We start from the raw sequence: 24,398 nt of genomic DNA, 5'->3' as shown, positions 1-24,398 counted from the left end.
TATCTTCTTGCAGTTTCTCTCTATTGGGACTAAATAATCGGCACTCCCTGCAGGTAATAATAGCCCCTTGCAGAGCAATTGTATTCAAAGACACGCATTCCAAACATAGTTGGTTTAAAACAGCTGGTTAATTATTTTCTCAGCCCTGTTTGAAGAGGAGAAATGATACTTGCAACCTGCTCCACTGCAGTATAAAGAAGAGACACCCCTCTGGATGGGATCTGGTAGTTGGAATACACACACACACACAAACACACACAAACACAGCTGTTGTTCACATAAAGGAGTCACTGACAGCAGTGTGTAGGTTACTGAGTTTAATGGGACTGAGGCAGCTAGTTTACTCTCATGAACTCTGTTTCTCTCTGTCTATTCCCAGCTATGACAGCAGGAGGGGAAGAAAAGCCTCCCACTGACTATCCAACATCAATACAGCCACTTATCCCTGGTATCGAACCAGTCATAATCATCTCTCCATGCTGTAGAGACATGAGATCCACTAACAAGTCCTCTGTCCTGTGGTGAAGGACTTAGGGCGATGTAACCCTCACACTGCCTTACATAAGACCTATATCATGCTGCATAGCTGTGGCTAATGCTGATGTAGCCCAGCACGGGGGCTTACGTAAGGCCTTTAGTCATACATAGAGTAGCTGTGGCTCTGATTTACAGTATTGGCTCATTACCTAATGGAGCTGCAGGACAGGAGAGGAGAGGAGAGGAGAGGAGAGGGAAAATAAGGATGGACGAGGACAAAGAAGGACAGAGAAGGGGATGGTGTAAGTAATAGGCAAGGAGAAGGAAAGGGAACACATGAAGAGAGGGAAATGAGAGTGATTATAGTCGGGAAAGATAGTCAAGAAGGAGCGAAGAAGAAGAGAGCGAAGGCATCTCTTGACACAAACTCTAAAATATTTGCAGGGGTCAGTCTTGCTGACAAATGTTTGCTCATCATCTCAGAGTCCAGCCTATTCAGTTACCACAGGTGAGCAAAGGTGGAGCAAAGGTGAGCTTGAACATCATGAGGAGCTAGTTTTGTACCTGACTGGTAACAGCAGTGTCAGACAAGGGATGCTTTAAAATGACAGGGTAGTCATCCTCCTTCAGACTCATTGTGTTTGGTGTACTTTGACATAATCCATCGAGTGCAGAGCTGTATTTAGATGCTATTATTTCAGAAAGGTGTTCCCCACACTTCATCTGTGTTCAAGTATGCGCTCACATTGTGTAAACAAGCAGAATTATACTGTTCTCATATTATGGTGTATATTATGCAAATTGCTAAATAACACCAACAAGCCATTTTCTTTATGAATAGGCCGTTGCAAAACTTAAAATTTTTTTATAGGCACAAAACCATAAACATTTGTATTTGCTTTACTGCTTGTTTGGAGATTTGGATGTGTTGTCATGCTAGCGCTGGCTAATGTAGCGCTGAGCGACTAACCTCAAGCAGGGATGAGGAGCAGGCTACAGAGGTCTGAAAAACCCCAGATCTTCTCGTTATTAAATTCATAGTCTTCAGATCCAGCCAACATTGACTCACATGACTTCACTTGAAGCAATTTATCTTTTTACACGGCTCCCTCCAGAGCCACAAGAAGACTTAGACAACTTTTTTTCTCACACATGCAGTAGTACTCCCCGAGACCTATAAACAGTCTTTGATGTTATAAACCAGTGGAGTTCCCCTTCAAGGGATCACCAGAATTATTACAATTCATCCTGAGGGGGGCATTACTTTATGTACCAAATTTCATGGCAATCCCTCTAATAGATGTTGAGACACTTGACTCAAAACCACAACACCCCACAGTGGCACTAGAGGAAAAGTCATTATGATACGTTGTCTGTGAAAATCTGTACAAGACGTTGCACCCATCCATCACCGGATAAGTGAAAACTTTGATCTGCTGGTGGCGCTTGAGGGAAACTCAGGGGATCACTAAGGATTCAGAAATTTCAGTAAGGACCAAAGAGGTGGACTGGACAACAGACTAACAGACAGACAGATCAACATCACCATCCCTGGAGCCTTATTTTTTCCTATATAGACCTTTTAATGGCTGTCAAACCACTCACTGACTGTTTAAATTATATGAAGGTCACAAGATGCGAGCAAAACCTGTCTGCTGTAGCACCGAGGCTTGTCAGCATTTTTAGACTTCAAGAGAAATAAAACCATGCAGTTATGTGACACTCATTGAAGGTACTTGTAGGCAAATTGTCACACCTTGCAAAACATAAATCAGACAGCCCACTTTATAGTCCCTTGCTTTATGTGATTTACCACCCCCACCCCATGTCAAAAATTAGGCTACCTGACAGGGAGAATATTTGACACATCAGCCTAAAGCAAGGGGATAAAGAGAAACAGAGACACAGAGACACTACAAAGGGAACAGAGATGTGTAATGAAAGAATAATGAAGAGAGCAGATTAGAAGAGGAGGAGGAGGGGAGAACTTTAATTCCAAAGTCAGGGGATGGGTAGCATGTAGCCCCGGGGAATAAAAGCAAAGTATAGGCAGAAAGAAAAAAAAGGGGGGGGGGTATAGAAAGTGAGAGAAGCTGTAATCTTGCATGAATTCCCATGTCTGGTCTCGACATGGCAGGAAGACTGAATGAAAGATGGGCTGAAGCTTCAACCCCCCCCCCCCCCATGATTCTTTGATCTCTTTTGGTCTGTCTTTCTATATGTGCCCTCCATCTCTGTCCACTTTAATCTCTCCATATATCTTTATTACCCCATCTTTCTACTCCCCTCTTACTCTGTCTCCCTCTCTTTCTTGGCCTCTTTCCTCTTGGCTGGACTACAGATGATCGCACAGCTGTTTTCCAGGCATCGATACATAGCGAAGCATGAGTCACAGCGCAGGATTTGTACAGTGATGAAGCTATTCTATGGGGAATTCAACACTACTTTTCTGTAATCTGTATCACTTACAAACAGTAGCTCCAGTTGGCCGTAATGATCAATAGACCTGACAACAGAGTCACTAAAATGAAGTAATCATTATAACTCATGCTTACATCTTTCTGTTTTCTGTTGGTTTTACCTGCCTGAGATGTAATAGATTTAATAGAATGGATATCTCTCAGTGGGCCTAACAACAGTAGTCTGTACAAAACTTTGTGCATTTGTTGTGGTGCAGCTCTTTGTTTATGTCCCCTGTATAATTTCACTGGGATCCTGTCTTTTAATGCGAGTTTGTGCCTATCCCAGTGGATTCTGTCTGACCGGGGAGCTGGGCACAATACCACCCATTCTGACAGTAATTCTGTGGGAGGGAGATCTGTCATGCTCACTGTGGACAGGGCCAGGCGACAGGAAATGGTGGTGAACAATATGGGAGTCACATACCCGGCTCTGTGTCTATAGAGTGGGTCCCTGCATCATAAAGGTCAGATGTGTGGTCAAGTGTTGGCAGCAGTGTTTACAAGAACTAGGTCATACATCAACTGTCATTGATGCACCGCAGTTGTCATGGTTTTTAAGGGGGAATACAGCCCATTATACAACATGCACACGCATTTTCTGGGATATTCCACAGTTGAGTTTTAATTCATGAGTTGGTCTCTGCTTAAACTGAACAGCAGCAAGAGTAATCTACAGTCAAATCCTTGTGCAGCTAGACGGCGAATAATGAAACCACTCCCACAACACTATGACAAAAGCCACAGATGCTGGGACATTTTCTGATTCACAGCTGTAAGCCTCGCATTCAAATACAATTCATGTAATATCTCAAACAAAAATCATTTGACCCCCCCCGCCCCTCCCCAAATCACTCACTAATTCCATGTCATAGAGATGTTCCAAAGTTTCACTAAATATAATTTCCAGCACAGCACAAATAATGCGTTTTATAATTGTGTTTGTTCTATTCAAATTTGTTCAGTATTATTTGCACTGACAGCCCCATGAGGAAAACAGCTATGAAAATCACTTTTGCTTTGCTTTTCCTCAAAGACTAACCCAGTGTTTTGCATGTTTTATCCCACAAATCCATCTATTTTTATACACTACAAAAATCAATTTGAAACAATAATTTTCAGTCAGGTAATCCATACCAGTGAATAGATCTTGTTTGACTTTTTCGTCAGAGTTAACTCATCATTGCATGGTAATGCAGTGGAAATGAAGCATAGCAGTACTTCAGGCATAGCACTGAAGTCACACATCTCTCTACTGTCTCCAGCCGTTCGCAGTGTGCTTCAAAATGATTGGCTCATTTGCAGCAGTGTAGCTATTAATCATATTAATTCAAGTGTACATCACGGCCACTATAACCTGACACTGCTTCATTGTTAGTCTGACAATCGTGCTCATGCCAACACTGTTTGCTGCCACACCTCCCTCCACCACCGCACCAGCCTCCTCCTTATATATTTTGTGTTGCTGATTGATAAGCTCTCTCAGCAGAATCCACAGTTGCTTGGATTAATTGAGAGCAGCAGAGCCTTTTCCACCAATTCTAACTATATAACCATTTGCTATAAGTGTTCACATCCTTGACGAAAAAAAGTCTTCAACTTCAACTAGTTTTGCTCCTTGCTTTGCTCAGAGGCTCATGTCACACCATCAACAAACAACAGTGGCAAGAAAATGTAAGAGAAGCCTTTGGAATGATCTTCATTTATGCATAAATTTGTTACAGTAATGAACAAACATGAAAAGTATGTGAACCTCTACATGACATGAACGAAAGCTAACTGGAGTCACGAGTTAGGAAACCATGGAGTCCAGTCAATGAAACAAGATTAGAGGTGTGGGATTAGAGCCAGTTTGATTTATAAAAAAAAAAAAAAAAAAACACCCAAACATTTTGAGTTTGCTGTTCACAAGAAGCATCTGCTGGTGTGAGCCATGTCTTACAAAAGAAGAGAGATTCTAAAGACTTTAAATATTCATGAATCCACAGTTACACAAACTATAAATGGAGATGATTTAGTTCTGTGGCTACTCTCCCTAGAAGTGGGTGTCCAGCTGAGTCCAAAGGCACAATGCAGAATGATCAGTGAGGTAAAAATGAAGCCAAGAGTAACAGATTAAGTCTTAAAATAATCATTAGAGCTGATCAAAATATCAGTTCATGAGACTACCAAACACAAATCATGGTGCATGGTTGCATGGACTCCAAAAAAAAAAACTAAAAACATCACATACATTCCTGAAATTTGCCAAAGAGCACCATGACACTCTACAACACTAGTGGGAAAATATTTCATGGACTGATGAAAGGATGGCTGAATTGTTTGGCAGGAACATGGCACTGCGTACCAACATGAAAACATCACCCCAAAGTTGAAGTAAGGTGGAGGAGCATCATGATTTGAGGCTTTGCTGCCCCTGAGCCTGGACAGCTCAACGTCATCAAAGGGAAAACAAATTCCTGAGTTCATCAAGGTCTCTTACAGGGCAGTGTGAGTGTGGCTGTCCACCTGCTGAGTGATGACCGTAAACACCAGCTTTTTCCACCTGCACAATGTTTAATGGCTGAATTAGAATTGCTTGTGTGATAATATCTTAAGCACATGCCATTGCCACCGTTAAGTTGCCACCTGCCATCATAAATATAAGTTGTGATGCTGTGACTTCAAGCCTTAGGAAACAGCTCAGCAGAAATGTGGAGACTAACTTTTAGCTGTCAAAAATCACATGTACAATTTAAACACTAGTTGAGGGATGTTTTTTTTAAAGGGGTTGTAGAGGAAATTAGGATCTGCAATAAGCATCATTAACAGGCAGACATCAAGCAAGATGTTTAACTTGAGTGGCTATGATTGATTCAAATTAAATCTTAATCCCCAGTTTATTATTATTTAATTTCATGCACCATATCAGGTGTAGAAATTAAACCTGATCTTCTTAGCACTTAATTCCCTATTATAGTGTTATCTAATTCTAAGTATATTTAGCCAGATACGATCTGATATAAAATTACAAATGGAAACTTTATCTATTAAATAAAATGTAGGCTTTAAAAGTTAGGCTATAGAAAGGAACAGTGTGAACAGTTTAATAAGTTTCAAGAGCAAGACCGTATGAATATGACTTTCCTACAAAACTCTAAATTAATTTATTTCTCTCCTCTTACTCTTTTTATGCAGCTTCCTCTTTTATGCTCGTGAACCACAGTTGGCTTTTCTTCAGACATCTTTTTCTGTAATACATGTAAATGTAGCTTTCAGAGGAAAATTAATTAGGAATCAGCTCTTTGCCTTCAAAGTCTCCAACGTCTCTGCACTGCACTTTCTCTTGCTTACAAACATACATGCGCTCACACACTCACAATCCTCCATGCCTGCTGGGCTGTGTGGACTTTATCTCGCCTACACCAACTCAGCGTTGGCGTCGTCTCTGCATTCAAAGCCTTGGGCTTTGAATATGAATACATAAACTATTTTATAGAATATTAATCATCCTTCACCACTGAATGAATTGCAGGCAACTGCATTTTCTCTGTGTCTGCCCCAGGGTTACGATAGGGATATGAAAGTGTAACCACCTCTGTTAAACTTGAATGCAGTAGTTTTATGAGCGAATACATCCTTATTTGCATGTTTACACTATCCTGGTGGGCTTCCTGGTGTCACCTACAGCAATGTTAGCCTGTAATTAAAAGCCTTTTTGCTGTGTATATTGTTAAGTATACACGCATATGCTTGTGTAACAAGTGACCTGTCAAACTTATTGTGCATTTTGAGCCTGGCAGGAACACAGTGGGGAGGTTATATCCAAAATGAAGATACATGCTCCGACAGAAATGGATGCTAACATGATTATATATCACACTGAGCAACACAGTTGTTGTTTTCTATGTACTCTTGAAATTCTTGATCAGTGAAAGCTGTTAAATTTTAAATATATCAAAGGTAGTGAGACATAGATGAAATTTCTTATGATTTTTTTATGATTTAGAGTTTCATAGCTTGTGACTAGGTCAAACATTGTAGCTTTTTAAGACTTTTGATCACAATCAATTAAACAGCTCATTATCTGTGGCTGAGCTCAACCAAATTTGTCTCCATGCCTCTATAATGGGGTCTGATCTGTTTTTCTTTAACTTGTGTGTGCATCTGCATCTGCTGTAACCCAAGTGAGGGACCCATCTGTGTGTGTCCAATGAAGCCTGAACCATTACATCTCTACTGATGTGGCCCCCCACGACAGGGGCCAGGGGCAGGGTGTCCCCTGGGATGCACAGACCCAGAATGTCTCTCTTTCTTCCTTTCTCACACATTCACACACTCGCAAACAGCCATACACCAATCCAACTGATCTGCTGACCAGCAAACTAACCCACACATCTTTCCCTCACTCATCTCTCCATCCAACTGATCAGCCCTCCTCATCCATCTCTTCTCACGTCCGCTCCCCTCCCTCCTTCCTAGCCTGGCTCCCTTTGAAACTACCTCTCTCTCCCCCAGTCTTGCCCATAATAGGGAGGGTAATTATGGCATTACAGCCACAATAACTGTGGTGGTGGCTGAGTAACCGTGACACACGCTCACGCACCATGGCCAAGTGTTGCCATCAATATAGACTTCTGTGACTCCACAGGGGGGGCATTAGGAAGGAGAGTGGGGGAGAGGAGAGGAAGGGAACATTAGGGATGAAGAGGCAAAAAAATAAGAGAGATGGGGAAGAAAGGCAGGAGTAGGTGGCTGTCAGATGTGTAGAGAATCAATTAATGGAAAAGCAGAAGGAAGAAGAGGAAAGGAGATGTGGGTTGCTCCGATATGTTAAGAGAGTGACACACAGAAGAAAGAGCATGAGTACAGTCAGGATCAAAAGAAAGTGATTGAGTGAAGGGAAAGAGGGGGAGAGGCTGATGTGCTTCAGACAACAGGAGATAGGGAGAGAGGAAAAGAGGAAAGAGAACGGCCGATAGAGCAAGCCTGTGGGCCCCCTCTAACTGACCGTGCAGTTTGTCTAGCTTGGCCTGCTGGGCTGGGCAGAGCACTTGGCGTGATGAGATTTAATGCAACTCCAGAGTGGGCTGCCAATGGGAATGAGATGGTTAGCAAGGCTGTTTATCACCCTGCACAAAGTAAGAGGAGACAGCTGAACGCGGAGGGGAAGGGGAAGAACTTTCAATTACATTCATTTCTTGCTGATTCACCCAAACACACAGGGAACATGCCGTTTTGATTATATGTGATTTTAAAAGAGGAAAAAAAAAAAAAAAATCAGAAACACATTTGAACTCAAAGAGTCAACAGTGACAATGTCATTAAAGATTAAACAGCCAGATTAAGCGGTCAGCATATTTTGTCACACCTCATTGCCTCCATGTGAGTGAATTACTTCTGCTGCTGAGCTTGCCCGTTCAAATCATTATCTGTTACTGTAATCAATTGGCAGCAGATGGTTTTTGCCATAAATGGGATGCGACTGAAACCAGAGTGCCCGGCTGTAAAGCGCTATAGAGAAGAGTGCATCAGGGGCCCAGCTCCATAACGATAACATCACTTAGTGTGTGTTTTTTGGCATTACGTTTATATCTGCACACCTTGTAATGGACGCTCCTGGAAGATTGTGTGACTCCTCAAAGCCCTCTGTGTTCTGTCAGTCCAAAACAATCCACCACATTCACCGATCACATGTCCAGTTTGACTCACGCCTCCACCACTAAACTGAGCTCTGATGTCATCAACACGAGCCAGGCTGTAAAGTCACACGCTCACCGATGACCTCGTGGTCATTTGTCATCGCTGTCAGGATCTGACGGAGGATGACGCAGCACTCAACCGCAGGCGGAGATGAGCAGATATTTGTCCCTGGCACACGAGCAGAAAGCGCATGAAACTGAATCCTGGTTAACTGACTTGGTTGTGCAGGGAGTGACTCAGGTTTGTGTAATTCTGTACAGTATTGATTATTCAAAAGAAATCATGTTGACAGTTTCAAGCCTCTAAGACACTGTGAACTGCTGTCCCATGTGCTTTTCACAACATCCTGTTTTTAATCCAAGATAAATAACAAGCAGATTTTCAATTCACAGAAGGTCGCATTAAAATATTGAAGTGTGAAAACAGTTTGAATCACTAAGAGAGCAACATTAAAAATCTCCTTCATTTTCAGGTTTTTGTACTACTCTTAATCTTTGATCACACCATGACCCATATTTTGATTGATGGACTGTGTTTTCTTGTCCTTTTGTCTTGTTTCTGTTATTGTGTTGACGGTATCTTCCTCTGTGCACTTGTGTAAGGTTGAATGACAATGCATTTGAATAGAATGATTTTCCTTTGTCTGTATCTGCTGCTTTGCTTCATCACATACTCGTTCATTCTTCTCTCTGTCTCTCTCTCTCGCTCTCTCTCTCCTACCCATCTCTTGTCTGAATGTACATTTTAGAAAAAGTCAACTCTTGGTCATCTGCATGCACAGCGCCTGAGTTCCAGCTGTGAACGGAGGATTGAAATGGAAATAGGAAGGAGAAAAAGAGCAGATTATGCTCCTCAAACGCATGCACTGCCTCCTGGCTGGCCCACCAGCTGAGAAGAGAGAGAAAAAAAGAACATGGGTGGGTGGGTGGATGATGGGGGCTTAGGGGGAAAATTTAGGCAGCAGCAGTTAGAGTAAGAGTTAGAGTTAGACAGCAACTAAGTGAGAAGAGTGAGGTCGGTAAAGTAATTTTGGGCAGAAGTAGAAGATAGACAAGACAGACCAAGTGGAATAATCTGCACTGAGAGGGCTGCAAAATGGTGTAAAACTAGATCGAGACTGTTTGAAAGACACCAAGTGTCTGCACAGACACAAAGGTTCCCGCACAGCACATACTAATGCTAATGGACTAAATGAGATTCATGTGAATAAACTTAGGCTGACCTCTTAGATAGCCAGACCTTGAACTTGAGCAGCTGGTCTGGACAGGCGCACAGACAGTGACTGAGAAGAGATTATTAACTGTGTGTGCAACATTATACAGTGTGCTACATAAAGCTTCAAATTTGTCTGAATGATAACTGCAAAGTTAAAGGACACCTGCTGCATTGTATCGAGGAAAGTGAACCATGTTTGGAGACACATTTGAAGAGTTTCACTTTTCAGCTGAAAAAGTATTATATGATAGAATTTCTAGTTGTTTTTATTAATTTAATTGAAAACATTCACGTGGGGGTTCCTCTCACATTACAATCAAAATATTGAAATGAACTTTAGTCTTAAACAGACTTTCCAAATGTCAGAGGGCTTGCTGGTACATTGCTATTCATGAGATTCCTGTGTCCTGGTGCAACAGCAAAGTGGTTGGTATTGACCTCAGCTGGGAAAGTCAGCTGGGAGGAAAGAGGGAGAGAGAGGGTGAGGGAAAAAAAACTGTATAATGTAAAATAAAATAATGAAATAATGAAAAGAGAAAATGAGACTGAGAGAAACCAAGAGAACAATTTCTCTATCAGGACTCAGAGAAGCGTGACCCTGTACTTTGCTGCCTACCTGTATTCAGCAGGGCCGGAGGCGAACGCATATTGTTAACCTAATGTTGTACCAAACCTCTGCCACAGCAGGACCTGGCCATCAAATTAAATTCTCTCTCAGAAGATGGGTCCCTGTGGTGTGCCTTGATATCTATGGAGGTACAGTATGATTTGTATGATTGTTGTCAGCGGTCAAATGCAGTCATGAATCACACAGGTCCCAAATGGCACCTAATCACGGCTCACAAACCAGCACATCTGCAAAATACTGTATCCAGAGTCATTATGTGAAACTGGAATGTGACATTGTGCATTTTTTGTGGAATGTGCAGAAATGTGCACAATCTACATTTGCAAAAAGAAAAAAAAAGAAAAAGATAAAAATCAGTAAATGCAGTGCACAGCGACGTAATTACTCAGGAGATGTTTTGACATAACTGTGGGTAAAGAGATGAGGAAGCTTTGAAAGTAGCTCAGCAGTTAATAAGATTTCCACCAACACAACTTTACCTGTCTGTCACACTGTTTTTGCACGCACACATTTACACAGGCAATGCCTGGGATTTCGTCTCTCACACACTCTCCCTACCTCTCCACTCTCTCTCTCTCTCTCTCTATCTCTGACATGCACAAGGAAGACAGTAGCCTATTGACAACAGTGGAGGATAGGCAGGTTTATCTATCTCCACAGTGAGGTAAGATACAAAAACAGAAGCCCATTGACTGACTGAAGGTTGTCCAAGTCCAAGGACAGGACATTTTTCAAACAATTGTATGCTTGGAATGAGTGGCAATAGATGAAGAATACAAAACAGAAACAGAGACATGCAGGCAGTAAGGACATTATTCAGGTAAGAGAAAGGAAAACCAAAGGAGTAACACAACAGAGAATGAATACAGAAGTGGCACAGCAGGGTAGCAGCGTAGAAAGGAAAATGAGGAGAAAGTACAAGAGACACAAGGAGATATACAGAAAGGGAGGTAAGACAGAGAGGAGGTTGAGAGAAAATAAGGGCATGTTGGAATTGGTCCAGGGGGAGGGGAGAGGACGCTACCTCGAGTCAAGGAGGTCACTGTGTGCAAGAGAAAAGTATAGCACGCAATAGTACAACAGCAGCCTGAAATGAGTTCCCTAACCTCTGCAACACTGTGCCATAAACGCACTTACGCACTCCCACGTGTGCACATACAAACACTGTATACCTGGGTTGAGTTGTCTTGAATGAAAGTCTATCAAATAGAACATGTATAGTAAAACGACATGAGGTAGCACGCTGCTAAATCTGTGCAGCGCCATGGCTTCGTCGAGTTCACTGCCCAAAATTTAATTGAGAAACATGTTAGAAAGTCACAAGATAATCACACTGAAGCCCCACACACACACACACACAAACACACACACACACACACACACACACACAAGGTATGTGAGGAGTTACTGTTATCTAGACCGTGTAGTGTGGAAATATTGCTTTAATGAAGTCCAAGAGGGCAAGAGACACGAGAAGTTAGACAACCCCCCAGTTTAAAAGAAGTGAAAAGTAAGATCACCACTCAGACTGTCCATTTGAAACATTAAAGTTTAAAGACCAATTTCCTGATATGCATTTGACCTGCTGTACTGTTTTCATGTGCAATGAGGGTTAATCAAACACATTTGGGTGCACTTGTTTTGTTATAATCTGGCTAAACTGTTGGCAGTGATGGAAGAAGCAGTCAGAGCCTTTATGCCAGTAAAAGTAGCAATACCTCAAGGTAAAAACACTCCATGCATGCATTCAAAATTTAAAAAATATATATACATATAAAAGTATCAAGGGCAAAATGTAAAAGTATTACAAGTAAAAGTACTTGTTAGGCAGCAGAATGACCACCATTAGTGTTACATTATACTGGATATCTCTGCTGAAATATTATGCAGCATTTTATGTTGTAACTGGTGAAAGTAAAGCTACTACTTTCTATCTTAATTCATTATATTCTAAAAGCTGATCATCATATAATATTTTCTGTCAAATTCCTGTAAATCTATATAGATACAAGATATAGAGTAGCATAAAAGTTGTAAGAAAACTAAATTGTCATTTTGAAACATTTCCAACATTTGCAGCAGCAATCACAGCCTCTTTTTCTTCACTTGAAATGAAAGATGTCCTGTTGGTTATTAAATGTGCAATGACCCACTCTGCATGCACAACTCATAAATACCCCTCTGACAGACTTCTCAATCACATTTTACTAATAACACTGGGAAATCTACAAACTATTCATTTTTGTTTGCTTCCCATGTATTACTGTTAATTCATTCATGAAAACCATCTCAATCAAATTGCAGTCTGCATTCTTTGATTATGTAAAAACATAATTTTCCCTCAAATAAGAAATCATGTTTGATTGGATTGGAACCATGATTGATATGATTAAAGAGGTGCAGGGATTTGTAGAAAGAATAGGACTTTTTTCACAGAGGCAAAGCATGACACAATGGCAACGCAATAGGCTGAGGGCCTTTAGCCCTGATAAGGCATGGTAAAGCTGGACGAGGGAGAAATAGGGTACTAATGGTACTTAGGGGTAAAGGATGAAGAGGAATAGGGGAAAGAAGATAGCAGGAAGAGGGGTAAACCTGGATATACAATAGAAAGGTCGAACAAGAAAGATCATTAGAGTGATGAAGTCTGAGAGATTGTTTAGATTGGAGGGAGTTAGACGAGAAAGGGGCATGGATTGAGAGAAAACAGAGGAAGTAATGAGGGTGACAAATCAGGAAAAGTTTTATTTAACTGAACCTTCACTTGAGTCTCAAAAACTGGAGTACCATCAGTATGTCTGTGAGGATTGTCAGTCATCCAAGTCATGGTATTTCTAAGTGCTATACAAAGGCAAATGGACGTTCATGATGTTGAAGATGAGACTATGACGAAACGTCTTCAAAAACCTCTTCCCAGTACAGCTGCCTTCATAAAGCACTTAATGTGCGATCAGTGAAGAAAATTCTATGTGTCTGGGTCAGTCATGACTGGTGCATTTGTCATACCTATCAAGCTTTTACCTCACAGGAAACTGTTCATTATTTCAAAATCAAGTAAAGGGCAGCAGACATGAAAGCTGTGACTACATCTGATCATTGTGATTTTATTATGTTAAAATAATCTACAAATTTAGAGATTTCTGACCCTGGAATCAATTCTCTCCCAACTTGTCACTGCCAAGAGCCTGAAGTGAACTATTTTCCATGTCAGTTGCTCGTGTTTACAGTAAATATAACAGGACGTGAAATTCAGCAAAAGGCCGTGGAGTTCAGGGATAGCTCAACCAATCACTGAAAATGAGGCATGCTAATAAGGATTTCAATTATCATCTCATGCATGCACTAAACCTTGAAAAAAATTAACACAGGGAAAAGACTTGTCAGGGCTGCGGGTAATGAGAAATATGGGTTTTTAGATATTGACTCGAGGAAACTAGGTGAAGCTGCTCTGTGGCTTAAGTTGATACATGGCCTGGTCAGTTTCTGACACCTCTGCCTGGCATTACTTTGAAGATTTCCCCACCTCCCACGGACATGTAAAAAGATAGGGGGAGACAGTGAGGGAGATATGAAATGAAATGATGAAGCACAGAGCTACAAACATGCGCACTTCTCCTATCTCAGTCTGTCTGTGTCAACTATCTCCACAGCCAGTCGGTGTCACACTGGTGTCTAGCTGTCTCCCTCTGTCACTCTTTTGTTCTGTGCTGAAGAAAGCGTAGGGCTGCAGCATCAAAGTATGAATGACTTGAAAGCTCTGATCTGGATGTGCACACACACACACAAGCAGGGGCACAACATATAAACGATACCGGCTGCAGACACACACACACACACACACACACACACACACACACAAGCAGGGGCACACACACAGATGACACACTGTGCAATTCAGTCAGTTCGGCTGGCTTTGTAGACAGCATCTGTTCTGCGCCCCGTCATCTTGCCTTTGCACCCCACCCTCTGTGACAGGTGGAGGAGATTCAGACTCAAGCTAAGAAGACACACACACAATACTCACAGAGACCCGAAAGTCAATGATACACGGTTAGTGTTTTGCCTACACACACACACACACACACATATACACACACACCTGCTGTGGGGCAGTGCTACAGTGCCCCGTGGTGCCAGGCAGGCTGAGCGGCACATTACATGTTTATACCACCTGCTCTCAGGCCAAACACAGACTGAAGGATTAGAGCTGACAGCACACAGAAGTGCAGCAACACACATAGAGCAGACAGATGTATATAGAGTCCTTAAACTATCCAGAAAGTCAGTAAGGACAAAACTTATTCTTTCTCCCACACATACAAAATAACACAAAACCATCCATCAATCAGTTTTTAGACACCCATTGGGACAGATAAGTGTGTAAGCCTGACTTTTTGTAGCTGTGGAGTTTTCTCACTCACAGATTTGTAATGCAGAAGGCAGCAGCTCAGCTCGCTACTAAGAAAACATAGACCTTTTGGCCTCAGACTAATTTCTATAAACACACTCTTGTAGACTAGGGCTGACCTTAGCCACACAGCATCAACAAACTATACATGGCCTCTACACTGCGTCTGATGTGTTGGTTTAACCACTGGCTTGTATAATTGGACTTTGTTAAGGCTCAGGTTACAGAATATACAGTGGTTTCCAGAAACCACCATCCCCGCGGAGAGGAATGGTGGCAACAGCATCATGCTGTGAGGGTCCCTTTAAGAGGCAGCGATAGGGAGACTGGTTAGAATTAGGGGAAGGATGAATGAAGCCAAATACAGGTCTTGAAGAAAACCTGCTCCAGAGTGGACATGACCTGAGGCTGGGACAACAGTTCACTTTTCAGCCTGACAATGACCATGAGGCTTATAACCAAGACAATGCTGGAGTGGCTTTGGGACATTGGCTGTCCTTGAGTGGCGCAGCCAAAGCCCAGACTGAAATCCCATAGAACATCTGTCAAGAATCCTTAAGACGGCAGTTCATAGACACTTCCCAGCCAATCCGACAGGGTGTGAGAGGATCTGCCAGGACAAATGGAATAAACTGCCCAAATCCAGGTGTGCAAAGCTTGACTTACCCAAGAAGACAAAAGGTCTTCTAAAAGGTCTGAATTATGGGTCTGAACACTTTAGTGAGAGATTTTAGTTTCCGATTTTCTAAAAACATGTTACACATATGTATATATAGATATAGATATATATCTATATAGATATATCTCAATGGCTAAAATGGCAAATTTACCCACTTATGATTGAATCTACAACATGGAGTGTTTAAAAAGTAAGGAGGTCTGATACTTTCTGAAGCCAGTATGGACAAGGACAGAACTAAATAGCCAAGCTTACTATGATCAGTAAAAATCCTCCCTCACTCACACTCTCACACACACACACTCTCAAACACACACTCTCTCACACACACACACACTCTCTCTCACACACACACACACACTCTCTCTCACACACACACACACTCTCTCTCACACACACACACACTCTCTCTCACACACACACACTCTCTCTCACACACACACACACACACACACACACACACAATGAGGTTGAGATTCTGGAAATCTAAAAATATTAAATGGAAACAAAAGAACATGCTTTTGATAAGAAAGCAATGTAGATCATGAGAAAAGCATTATGTCGTGAAACACGAAAGCCTGTTATATCTTAGGTATTCCACAGGATCTGTGTCGGCTTTCCCAAGAAAGTTAGTGACTCACTATGCCAGAGATGGGGAATGTTTGGAAACTTACTGAGGTATGTCATGTCTTCAGAGTAAAACATGCCACAGGGCAAGAAGCTGTGGATTGACAATGTGTGCGTATGTGTAGCAGCCCTCATGATAGTGGTTCTATTTTAGAGAGACTTGTGCAGCAGAGACATTTCTTAGTTATCTGCTGTTTCCAGCCCTGAGGAGGTGAGAGGCAGGTCTGCATCCATTCTCAGTGTGATCAAACTGAGCTGCCAAGGAACTGGGGGAATGAGTAGGTGCAGCCACCTCCACACACACGGCACGACAAACCACTTAGATGTGCATTTGTTAAAGTGGTAATTGTTCCACAGTAGTAATTGCTACAGTGTAGTCTACTGATAATTGCACTGAAAACCGTGACATATCGGTGCATAAACAAGGTGACTGACTAGAGCTGAAATTGCCTCGGAAAAAGACATCACCAAGTAAGGATGCACAAAGCACACATGCGTGAGCATGCACACACATGCATTTGAACGGGAGCAAGTGAAACAACAACAGACCTCCTCTGGTGGATTCCGTACATTTCTCTCTACCACTCAAGGACATGTTTATCCTTCTCTCTCTCCCAAATTACAGGGTGGAGGAAAAAGAGGGATCATGAAGGGGAGAGGGGGAGGGAGAGAGGGAGAGGCATGGGGAGGGAGAGACGATGGGTTCAGGTGTTCAGGAACAGCTGGTCTCCAAATGAAAAAAGGAGAGTGGGTGGATGGAGGACAGCGAGACAGGGTGATGGAGGGGATGAGTGAGAGAGAATGAGGGGGTGTATAAAAAGACGAGATTAATATTTCCTGAGAGATGTGTAGTATAATTGTTCATGATGATTGACATTATAAAATAGGCGAGACAGCCGTGTGCTCAGGCGGATGTGCACTGCGCTGTGTGTACTGTACACACACAGATACAGTGTATAACAGACTGGCAAACACAGCGGGTTCACTGTCCAGGGATCTATGACACACGATATCTTGCAAACACAGGACGAACTATAAGCTCGCAACCACACAAAAGAGCACAGCAGGCTGTGTACAACAGCTCAACTCAGTCGGCAAACAATGCCTTCTGGTTGTTGATCTTCAAATCTGGACATGAATTCAGTTAACAATATAAAAGCAACCTGTATTTTCTCAAAGGGGACATAGATACATGAGCGCTGCACCCCCCCCCCCCCCCCCATTCTCATTTGGTTGTGCTTGTAGTTTCACTGCCCCAAGGCTAGCTGAGAAATGAAAAAAGCAGGCACACATGAAGCGCCACTGGCCCATACTGTAAGTGCGAATTAAAATAGATTGGATATTTTACAGTCAATTGGGTCTGTGTATTACAGTTCTGTGGAAAACTCCTGAAGCCGTTTCAATGAACAAAATTCAAGGTGTGTTGTATATTATAATTTAAGCATTAAAAACATTTTATTAAAAAAAACTGCTGACAGAGAATCAAGTGACCTTTAAAAACTATTCATCTACACCCTAAATTTAAAATGAAAACTGCCCCTTTTCAAAAATATTCTATCTTTTCATCAAGTTGGCTGCTTAACTATTCCTTGCAAAACACGCTGATGCTACTAGATAAATCATTGCTACTGCTGTTAAGGCACCTCTGAAACAATCACCCCAAAGTTCATGTATAGTCATGATAGATATTCTATAGGCTTTGGCACCCTCTGCAGGATTTTAGAAGCACCGCCAAATTAAAGCAGTCAAGTGCTGTCATTGATTGAGCTTTGTGTAACAGAATCTGCTAGTGTATCTCCACAGAAGAACACTAGACTGTTACATAAACTGGCCCAAACTGAAAACCAAATATTCAAAATCCACACATTTTAGAAGACTCACATCCACTATTTAAGATGCTTTAATAAGACAAATTAGGCACTTATGCGGCGTTAAAGGCCTGCTTTTAATCAGCAACCCAACTTCCACACAAATAAAACAACAGGGTTAATCTCTTAAAACAGTTTTTAAAACTGTTATCTTGGCAGTGATAGTGTGAAATAAACATGCACTTTTTGCTCTATGGCATTAACATTGCTAACTTGGTAAAAACCTGTTGTTGACTGTGCAAGTCTCTAGATGGCACTGTGGCCTTGAATGAACCTGCTAAATCATGACATCATTTCTTACCAGCTATTGAAATGTCGACTATGCTGCTTATGGACATATAATCAACCACCTTTGTTAACTGACCAATTTACCTTGTTATGGTATCATGGAACAATCAGTGCAAACTACATCTGATACATTAACACAATGGCAAGAATAAAAGATTAATATAGACGCATAAGCGGTATTGCAACAGTGGAGAGCATTTGGCCACTGATGAGCTGTATTGGCTCACTGACGGAACAGCTCCAAGGAAGCATTTTTATTCTGCTCGATCAAAATGCACCCTGTAGGAAGCTTCTACTGGTTAGGGGACATGAGGATCTGAAAATACTACAACCACGGCTCATTCACTGCCCTTTAGACTAAATGACATTGAAGCCATTAATCACCCAGGGATTATTTCATGCAGGAGCTTTTTTAGCAAACTCGGTTACAAGTGTTCATATTCATTCCAATTTATTTTTGTTGCCAACAAATTTGTCTGATCAAGGTCAATGACATATGAACCCAGACAACAATTCAAGCATTTTGTCAGAACCAGACAGGGTGCATGGAGCACTTCAAAAATACTGAGCAGACCTTGGCTCCTGATAGTTCACACATTAATAACAAAGAAGCACACATGATTTGACTTTCTCCAAAAAAGATTTATTAAACAGTTTTCTTGTTTGCAGCTGCAACCTGTGGAAAAACACAAAAAAAATACCATGAGGAATATTCATAAGATAAATATTGGGGCAGACAAAGTGTTGTACTGCCTTTGTAAACTTGTTCTAAAATCGAAATCCAATTACTTGCAGGGGGGAAAAGGGTGTTTTTAATAGTTTCATCGTGCTGCCATAGCCGCTGTAAAGTATCCCAATTATTTAAACACGACCAAATGAAACTTCTCATCTGCTTAATATTCTACTGTTACTTTGCTGTTCACTTAAATTTCTGACCACATTATAACCCGCAATATTGTGGTTTAGTGGGACATGTGCAACTTAAGGGAGTAAGATTCTATCAAAATGCAATTTCATCAGGACTTGAGAGTGAACACAGTTTGGAAAGGAAACTATGTTCCAGTTGCTGCCACAACACACCCTGAATAGTCTACTAACAGTACATGGCAGGAACCTCGGTTGCAAAGGAAAAGCATCAATCTCTTAAAAAGCCATCGGAAACTACAACACACAAGGGGGATTCGTGAGGAGGTAACGAAGCCACACCAACATGCTTCCTGCCAGTTTTGTGCAGCAGGCCGGGCCCAGGTCTGCTCATCTGCATATTGCTCATTAGCATGGGTAAACAAGGAGAAAACTGGTGCCATACGGCAGACTTGCCAAGCATGAAATTCCCTCCTCATGTTTACCCCCTTTACCCTTGGATTATCACAACGCTGCTGCTTCTCTGATTTTTGACAAGGCACAACTGAGATTTGTTTTTTAGTAAAAGGCGAACAAGGAATTCCAGTAGTGTGCCATCCAAGACATTACTCACTTGGTTGGCAGAGGAAATTTTGCCCAAGGACAAGCTCTTTAAAAAGCTTTGCATGCTGAAGTGACACTGGGGCTGTATACTCTCGCAACAGACACGGTGTTGCATCAAAGCAAAGGGATGATATTTCTGTGATCACATTCGCTGAAGGCACCACCCCGAGAGCGTCTGAACATCACATAAAATGGCAAAGTGTATCACAGTCAGTCACTAAAACCAACCTTTGCCTGGCCAGCATCGGCTTGCGGTGACATTCAACAGCTGGGGAGTCTGATCCTAGAGCATTTAAAGTCTAGCAGTGGGTTAAACAATACTTCAGCATATACTAATGCTCTTCAGTACAATGGTGATCACTGAAAGCTTTGGGAAGTATGCTCCCCTTTGTTTATGGCAGCCAGATGAAAAGGGTCAACGCCACAACACAGACCTCAGCTGTATTTAGGAGATATTCCTGGTGCAACTAGCATGTTAACATAATACCCATGGCCATAATCACACTGTATGACCTGCAGACCTGGGTTACTCTCTTAATGTACTCTGTGCTACAACTGCTGATTCTGTACATGGGTCACTAAGCTGAATCAAATGCAAAGCAGCACATTTTAAAAAATTAAAGAAAGTGGTGTTCAAGTAGTGAGGTACAATCAAGGTGTTAAACAGAGGACAGCAAATCGGTTTCATGTTTCGCCCTGTAATCACTAGCACAACAATTTGTGATAAGTTGTTTAAGAAATAAAGACAAGTGACATCATCGGTGCCAGTATCTCAATTTAGTGTTCATATGTAGCATCAGCAAACAGATTCATCTGTTTGAGATCCCCCAACCAGCACTCATACTCTCAATGATATAGCCCTTGTGCAATAGACAATTTCCACCAAGTAAAAAAAATCTGTAGTCCTCTCATTGTTTTCTGCCATATTATCCAAGATGTTTAGTTTCCAGAGTACACCATGTTAAATAGTTAAGACATACTATTGTATGAGTAAATACGCATATTTTAAAGGTATTCAAATTACTGGAAAAGGTCAAGTGCATCCAGGAAATGCATTATAACTTCATTATTAAAACAACATCAACATCATTGGAATAGTTATTCAACTGCGTATGGTTTTGCTATGACTTTCACTAGATCCAAGTACTCAAATAATCAAGTTACTTGTATGCATGTCAACATAATAATCAGGGGAAAATGATAAGTTTCTCACCTGGCCAGCAATTCTGTCCAGGTCTCTGGTTCCCTGGGAGGTTAGTCTGCGACCACTGAGGAAAATGGAGAACAGCAAATATTAAAACGGGAAACTGAAGGGACAATATATAATACATCAACTGACATAACTTGAACAAAATTCAATACACAAAATGCTTAAGTCTTACATAACTACTTCTTTATGCCACATTGGCCACAGTATTAGTCAGGGAAGGCCAAGGATCAATTCTCCATCCATACACGTTGGCAAAAATCACTCATCAACCATGAAACAAAGTCCAATTCAAAATGGAATTTCATTTTCCTGCCCATTTGAACAGAATAAAAACCAAACCAATCAATTAGTCTTCTCATTACAGAGTGATTACATCTGTATTTGAGGCTCACAGCAAAATTCTAGCTTATACGTTAAAAGGTTTCAGTTATCCAGCATGAAATTTGATGAGTATATTTCACATCATGGTTCTGCATAGATAAAAATGCAGGTGCAAATTGAGGACTGTGCATCTGAGTGAGTGAGTGAGTGAGTGAGTGAGTGAGTGAGTGAGTGAGTGAGTGAGTGAGTGAGTGAACTTTGCAGTGCCCAGAAAACATACATATGGCAACTTATACTCGAGTCAGCTTTGACTGTACAAACACATACCCAAGTAGAACCCTCAGAGTAAAAATTTAAAGAACCTCTTTATAGTGCACTTGTGTATTTTGAAAGCATTGTCATTCAAACAAGTTAATTTTAACAATTCAGTAACTAAAATATCAAGCTTTCATACTTTAATGACCTGATGGATACCACAAATAAGATTCTTACCCATTGGGATCCTTCTCAATCATCTTTAGCAGCTCCAGGGCCTGCAGCACCTTACGAGCCACATTCTTGGATCCTACACTGTAGTGGGCAGGGCACACGCCGTTCCTTTGGCGACTTCCATAGATCTTGGTCATGGAGCCAACACCAGCACCTCCGCGGAGGTACAAGTGGCGGACTGTGGATGCTAGGAGAGCAGTAGAGATGGTGTCAGCGTCAGTTGTGATAAGCTTTTTTTGTAAGTCTGACCTGCCTATAAGAACTTTAATTGACAGCTATACAAACATTTTGTAATTTTTCATTAATGGTCAATTAAATTTGTGTGCTCATAACAAACACTGACTATTAAATAAGTGAAGGGATCTCTCTATCTGAAAGAGGGTGAAGAGAAATACTTTCTGGTCACCGGTCACAGTCGACTAAGCTGAAAACCAGCTGATTGCAATTGCTGGCCAATCAGTGCATCTGTACTGGACACATGGCTTTGTGGTCTCAGTAAGACATCAAGATAATAAGTAGCAGTGTTTAATATTTCATGAACAAGGCACTACAGTCAGAGATCAAGAGTGAATCAGTTACACATTTTGATTAAGCATCGACAGTTTTATCACACATTTCGTTACACGTTAAGCTGTAAAATTAAATAAACTGTCTAAGGCAAATGCACAGAAAAAAAAAAATTACATGACTGGATATCACCAGGGTTTGGGTGAACCATACCCCCCAAGGTATGTTTCCTTTCAAATCATTAATTGAGATTCTTAAAAATGATTTCATTCTTTACTATAGCAGGGCTTTCTACAGATATTTATGAAGCCAATGAAGGACATGCTTCATTTAAGAAAGCCTCCACTACCATGTGAAATCTACAAACATCGATACATCCCTATTACTGATGTAAAATGGGTCATTCAGGAGGACAGCAGAAACTTCCAACATGAGTACGGGGTTTAAATACTCTTGATTCAGTATTACACCTTTAATGTGTAATACTTTACTTAAACTTGAAATATTAACATTAGATTTATGCCTTTCTAATGTTTGAGACACCATGACCAGTTGGAACCTAGAATGAACATCAATATTCTGACTTACCAGCTCTGATGTAAAACCAGTTCTCATCACTGGGGGCCAGCTCCTTGTGCTTACCCAGCTTGACAAGGTCCACCCAGTCAGGCACCTTCAGCTTTCCTGACCTACAAACAGGAGAGAATTGTCACCATGATGTAAACCAGAACTGGATCCCAAATCAATATTCTGTTAACATGTGCCAGTAGGTTCATCCATATTACACTGTTTATTCGCGCTATATAAAACTAAACACCAACTTAAAAAAAATAAAATAAAACGAACAGGTAAGTCACTGCAATGCCAAGAGCAAGTTTTGCTAAAACAAAAATACTCACTTCTTCAGGAAGGCCGCCAGGGCACGGACAAACTCCTGCTGGTTGACGTCTTTCACTGTGACACCAGGCATCTGAATAAGAAAATGCACTAACGTTACTATCAACGTATCTGCTGATGTATACGTGAAATAAACTCATTAGCACAACTCTAAATATGCTTCAGACTGGAGCTGTTCGCTTTCTGACAGATATTATGTGATCCACCGTTACACAGAACAAATGTGTGGACCAACGATATCAGTTGCTTTGCCGATGATATATGGCCATGACTGACCCGCTCAGCTTAATTCGAGATGTTACTTTGTTGCAAAAAACAAAATGTCAATTGAACGACCCAAGCATCAACCAAAGCACATTAGACAGATACATGTGTAGGGGCTCTCGGCTGCACGCTTTCAGCCGGCATTAGCTATCCTTACAGCGAGTGTGTTGCGCTAACTGGCTACCAGACCCGTCTCAGGACAAGCCCCTTTTGGTAGTGAACCCTTATCATTCAAAAATATACAATTCGGTAAGATCCCGACGACCTACGCAATGTGTCTTTTGGCAATATGAACAATTATTATAAATTTCTACAATAAATATATTGCAAAGTCGGGACAGCTAGCCACTAGCTAGCAGGCCTCAACGAGGTAGCATGGGGGCAGCCATAACCTAGACCGATAGTACGAGAGCAGGATTGAAGTAGAATTCTTTTAAAAACTGATTTACACGTCTAACCACCTCACAAAAAGCTCAACCACTTTATTAATCTACACCTTATATCCTACCTCACCAAGTTTCGAGTGTAAATGCTAAAGTTTGAAGCAATTTAATGTCAGATAAACGGGTAAGGAAAAATAGCGCTTTACCTTGCTTGTGGACAGCAAAGGGAAGAGGGTAGAACGGGGTTTCCAACTCATGTTAAAACGGGCAAATCTCGTTCCATTACGCGAGATCGGAGCGTTGTTTTTTCCACCGATGAGGCTGATCATTGTCACATTGAAACTGTGACAGAAGATCGTGAATGTATTATAAGACCATGCAGAAGACTCAAAGAGAAGCGGCGAACATAACTTTGTGGGCAGTCTTCTCAGTCTACGGCTTTCCCTTATAAGACACTATTTATTGTATCCTCATCTTTAGCAGTCAAATCTGGATGTGAATATGCACAAGTCGAAAATGAACAAGATGC

General features: G+C 41.4%; 1 protein-coding gene across 1 annotated transcript; it reads right to left on the bottom strand.

Annotated features, from left to right (window-relative positions):
- Window positions 1-18,952: 18,952 nt before the first annotated feature.
- Window positions 18,953-24,124, bottom strand: rps19 (ribosomal protein S19). Its single transcript, XM_056381629.1, has 6 exons — window positions 24,076-24,124; window positions 23,225-23,295; window positions 22,914-23,014; window positions 21,822-22,005; window positions 21,012-21,066; window positions 18,953-19,007 (listed from the first exon to the last, which is right to left on the bottom strand). The coding sequence occupies exons 2-6, from the start codon at window positions 23,293-23,295 to the stop codon at window positions 18,978-18,980; spliced, it is 441 nt and encodes a 146-aa protein (XP_056237604.1). The 5' UTR covers window positions 24,076-24,124; the 3' UTR covers window positions 18,953-18,977.
- Window positions 24,125-24,398: the final 274 nt, after the last annotated feature.

The sequence above is a fragment of the Seriola aureovittata genome, chromosome 7, assembly GCF_021018895.1.
Source record: "Seriola aureovittata isolate HTS-2021-v1 ecotype China chromosome 7, ASM2101889v1, whole genome shotgun sequence".
In the NCBI taxonomy this organism is placed as follows: domain Eukaryota; kingdom Metazoa; phylum Chordata; class Actinopteri; order Carangiformes; family Carangidae; genus Seriola; species Seriola aureovittata.
Note: the sequence above shows the minus strand (reverse complement) of the source record. Positions and strands in the feature narration are given on the sequence as shown.

Excerpts from the sequence above, each read along its gene's own strand:
- rps19 (XM_056381629.1), bottom strand. The coding sequence starts at position 23,295 with ATGCCTGGTGTCACAGTGAAAGACGTCAACCAGCAGGAGTTTGTCCGT. Across the intron at positions 22,006-22,913 it reads CTGGTTTTACATCAGAGCTG|CATCCACAGTCCGCCACTTG; the intron begins GTAAGTCAGAAT and ends CTGCTCTCCTAG. Across the intron at positions 19,008-21,011 it reads TGGACAGAATTGCTGGCCAG|GTTGCAGCTGCAAACAAGAA; the intron begins GTGAGAAACTTA and ends GTTTTTCCACAG.